A 4421-nucleotide genomic window follows, 5' to 3' on the forward strand; every position below is an offset into this window, starting at 1 on the left:
AAGATGTTTGATCAAGACATCATCAAAAGTTGAACATTCGAAGGGTGGTTACTCAATATAAATTCCAAGATGAACAATGAAACTCAAATTACCCAACACAATGCATTCACAACCAAAATTTCACATTGACAAACAAGGAAATGCATTGGTGATTTCAATTTTCTACCATCAAAAGTCATAATAGAAGTTGCACCATTCATACAATATGCCTAACAAGAGATAAATTGAACACATATGATGGCCAAGTCTTATGAATCAAACAAAATGTTCATTGAGGCATTTTATCGAACATGTGGTATGCAATGTGCAAGTTCATCACAATTAAGCTCAAATTTGATCATAACCAACCCAACAATGAAGCAACAACACCTTGCAACACAAAGAAACAATAAGAAAAACAACTAACGAGATCTAAGTAACATAAAAGGAATGAAATCAATTGCAAAAATATTAACATAAATAAAAAGAAAAAGCAAGAACCTAAGATATAAAGGTTGAAAAGAACAAGAATTAGGGAGGAACAATGGCACTTCTTATAGCCACTGCGAAATCATGGCGTTTGGATTCGCCAGAAAAAGAAGCACCGGAAGAGAGAATTCACCGGTGGCAGATGAAGAAAAGATAAGGGAAAGAAAGAAAGAAAAGAGAAGAGGAGTAAGAGAAAGAGAGAGAAGGGTCGCCGGCGGTGGGCTGACAGCGGCGGTAGCCGGCAACAGAGAGCGACGGAGCTGGGCAGAGAAGAGAGAGAGAGCAGCTATGAAGAGAAGAAGAAAAAGAGAAGCTGCTTCTCAACAGGGCAGGTTGCCCTGTTAACGCCCAGAACGCGTTGCATGCGGGCGCACAGGGGCCTATGCAGACGCACAAAGACGAAAACTTGGAAGGGGTGCGAACGCATACAACATGCGAACGCTGCAACCAGAGAGGTTGCATAAAGACGTGCGGACGCACAAAGACGTGCGACCGCACAAACATGTTTTTTTTTTACTTGAGGACAGAATCATGTGTGCGTGCGCACACAGGTCCGTGCGCACGCACAGGGGCCGAAAATGGGGGAGGTTGAGCACACGCACAAGCCGTTCCGTCGCTCCACTAGAGGGGTCTACAATTGGTGTGCGGACACACACGTCTGTACGGCTGCACAGATGAAGTATGAGAGGGGTTGTGTGCGTATGCACGCAGCTGTGCGCACGCACAGATCAGAGAAAACAGGGCAGCGTGCACGCACAAGCTGTGCTGGTGCTGCGACCAGAGGAAATATTAAGTCGTATGCGGACGTACAGGTTCGTGCGGCCGCATAGGAGATGAAAAACACAGTTTTGTGCGCACGCACAACTTGGTGCGTACGCACAGATGCCCTGGTTCAGAAAATTCTTTTCTCTTCAAAACTAAGGTTCCTACCCTTAGCATATCAACATACCATCCCCAAATCATTCAAACAAGCACAATTTCATGGTCCACGAGTAATTTAACTCATTCAACTCAAAATTATCAAACTAAACCTAAGCTGCTCATTATATCATAAGAAAGCAAATAATTCAAAAGGCTATAAACAAGAGATAAAATTAGAACAATGTTACCATGGTGGGGTGTCTCCCACCGAGTACTTTGGTTTATAGTCCTAAGTTGGACTTCCATGTCTTCATTTGTCACTTGGAAACTTCACCAAGGAGGAAAATCTCCAACTCCTTAGCATTCTTGGGTTGAGAGTGATCCTTTGAATTTGACTTCTTGGCAACATCCTCTTTTTCTTACTCTTTGCCATCCTCAATCACTTGATCTTCAATGATGTCGCACCCAAAAATAGAATAAGCTTCAAGAACGGGCTTGTGGGACTCCTCCAAAGTGAACTTGACTAACTTGCCATCCAACTCGAAAGAATAGACTCCCGAATGTGCATCTAGCTTGAAACGGGCTATTTTTAGGAATGGTCTTCCAAGGAGTATGGACGATGGCTTGTTGGAATCAATGGGAGGGGTCTCCAAAATGTGAAAATCAACTGGAAAGAGCAATCCTTGAATATCAACTAACACATTCTCTGCAATCCCCACAACTAACACAATACTTTTATCGGCTAGCACAAACCTCGCCCCGGACCTCTTTAGGGGTGACAAATTCAATCTTTCATAAATAGAGAGTGGCATAATGCTTACGCACGCCCCCAGATCACACATACAGTCCATGAATTTTATCCCACCAATCAAGTAAGTGACCAAACATGGGTCGGGATCATTGCATTTTTCAGGAAGTAAAGAAGAGATAGAATCATCTACCGGCTTTGTGTTGAGGTTGCCAAGTTTGTCTTTGTGAGTGCAAACATCTTTAAGGAACTTGGCATATTTAGGCACTTGTTGAATGGCTTGGAAGAGGGGGACAGTGACTTCAACCTTCTTAAAAACTTTCACCATATTGGGGACAAGTTCTTCTTGTTTCTTGGCCTTCTTGGCTAAAGTTGGGAATGGAATGGGCAAAGGCTCTTCAAGCAAGGTCTTTCTCTTTGGCTCCTTAACCTTGGGTGGTTCTTTCTCGCTTTTGTCAACACTTTCATCTTCATACCTCATCCCCTCCACTTCATCTCCTACCTCTTCATTGTTTGTTTCTTCGCTCAACTTTGTAGGCATAGCAACATTCTTATCCAGTTTAGTGCCGCTCCTAAGGGTAATGGCATTAATGCTACCCTTAGGTTTGGGTTGATGTTGAGAGGGTAAACTACTCGAGGTTGAAGCTTGTTGGGTGTTTTGTGTGGTTTGAGGAGGGAGAGTTAAGCGGGAAAGGGCTTCGGCTATTGTAGCCATATATGCCTCTTGTTTCTTATGGAACTCTTGCTGTTCTTTCATGAAGGTATGAATTGTGTCATTCATGTGAGGTTGATTGGAGGGAAGGGCTTGGTTAACTTGAAGAGGGCTAGGCCTACTATGTGGGTGTTGGTACTTCCCTTGAGGTTGAGATTGTGGGGGTTGTTGGTATTGTGGTTGACCTTGGGGATATTGATGGTAGTAGACTTGAGCGTTTTGATTGAGATGAGCTTGAAAAGCTTGGTTCCACCTTTGAGTTGAATTATCCCTCCACCCTTTGTTTTGATTGCCTCCGTGTTGGTAGGATCTTTGGTTGTAATTTGGTCTTTGTGTATAAGGGTTGGCTACCGCCAATGTAGTGTCCTCTTGGAGTTGAGGGCATTCATCGGTGTAATGAGTGTTACAAGCACAAACATCATATATCCTTGATGGTCCTTCGATCCTTAGAGCTTGAGATGGAGCATTTATCAAAGCTTGAGGAATTTGTTGCCCTTGGGTGATTTATCGCAACAAGATTGTCATTTCACCAAGGGTCTTGGTCAAAATAGCATCTCCAGAGGGAGAAACTTCACTCAAAGCTTTCGGTTGTGGACTCCTTGCCCTTGAGTGCTGAGTCAAGTCCGCCAAGTCTGAAATAACTTCCTATGCTTCTACAGCGGTCTTGTTTTTGGTCAATGATCATCCACTCGCAGCGTCTAGGAAGAGCTTGTCTTGGCGGTGCATTCCTTGACAGAAATAACTGATAAGAACCAACTCATCAATCCTGTGGTGAGGGCAAGCCTCCAGCAACTTCTTAAGTCTCTCCCAGTATTCATACAAAGTCTCCCCATCTCGTTGCACAATGCAAGAGATCTCTCTTCACAACTTGTCTGTTTTCTGAGGAGGGTAAAACTTTTCTAAAAATTCTTTACGCAACAAGTCCCAACTGGATCTAACTTCACCTGGTTGAGTATAAAACCACTCCTTCGCTTTTCCCTCCAAAGAGAAAGGGAAAGCGAAGACCAACACTGCGGCTTCATCTGCCCCATGTCTTCTCGCAGTTGCACATGCAACTTGGAAATTCTTTAAATGCTTCAGAGGATCCTCCCCAGACAGTCCATTGTATTTGGGGAGCAAGTTTATCGTGTCGAAATTGAGCTCAAAATTTGGATCTAAAGCCGGATACAAAATTTGAAGCGGTTACAAGTCAAGATCAGGAGCTCCGGCCTCCTTCAAGGTGATTCTTTGAGGTGGGTCCGCCATGACGGTGTCACCTAAGTCACTCAAAGAGAGTTCAGTACTCCCACAGATGAATATAAAGTCTCCTCGTTGATTGGAGAATGATAGTCACGGACGGCTGGTGATAGTGAATTGGAGGGCTCCTCAAGGGAGCCCGATTCACTATCCACAAAAGCTAGCCGGCGCTGAGCTTGCCTTATATGAGTTAAAGTTCTTTCGATTTCTGGATCAAAAGTGGCCAAACTCGGGTCTGGAAGCGACCGTGTCATTCAACTGAGGAGGCAATGAAAACCATGCAATTATGAAAAGCAAAACAAAAATATGCAAGTAAACAAGAACCACTCAACAATCAACGACTACTAAGACTAACTAAAGAGAAAAGTAATATTTACAATTAGTGCTAAGTAGCAA

The 4421-nt window shown here is 43.6% G+C and overlaps 1 protein-coding gene across 1 annotated transcript; it reads right to left on the bottom strand.

Moving 5' to 3' along the window:
* LOC107640875 lies at positions 1749-4034 on the bottom strand. Its single transcript, XM_016344376.1, has 3 exons — positions 3976-4034; positions 3734-3822; positions 1749-3283 (listed from the first exon to the last, which is right to left on the bottom strand). Exons 1-3 carry the CDS (start codon positions 4032-4034, stop codon positions 1749-1751), a joined length of 1683 nt encoding a protein of 560 aa, XP_016199862.1.

This window comes from Arachis ipaensis, chromosome B05 (genome assembly GCF_000816755.2).
Source record: "Arachis ipaensis cultivar K30076 chromosome B05, Araip1.1, whole genome shotgun sequence".
Taxonomy (NCBI): Eukaryota; Viridiplantae; Streptophyta; class Magnoliopsida; order Fabales; family Fabaceae; genus Arachis; species Arachis ipaensis.

What these genes read in the sequence shown, in the direction of transcription:
- LOC107640875 (XM_016344376.1), bottom strand. Translation starts at nt 4,034, where the DNA reads ATGGCGGACCCACCTCAAAGAATCACCTTGAAGGAGGCCGGAGCTCCT. An exon ending in GGAGCTCCTGATCTTGACTT is followed by an intron (nt 3,823 to 3,975) that starts GTAACCGCTTCA and finishes AACTGCGAGAAG; the next exon opens with ACATGGGGCAGATGAAGCCG. An exon ending in GTGGTTTTATACTCAACCAG is followed by an intron (nt 3,284 to 3,733) that starts GTGAAGTTAGAT and finishes AAATCACCCAAG; the next exon opens with GGCAACAAATTCCTCAAGCT.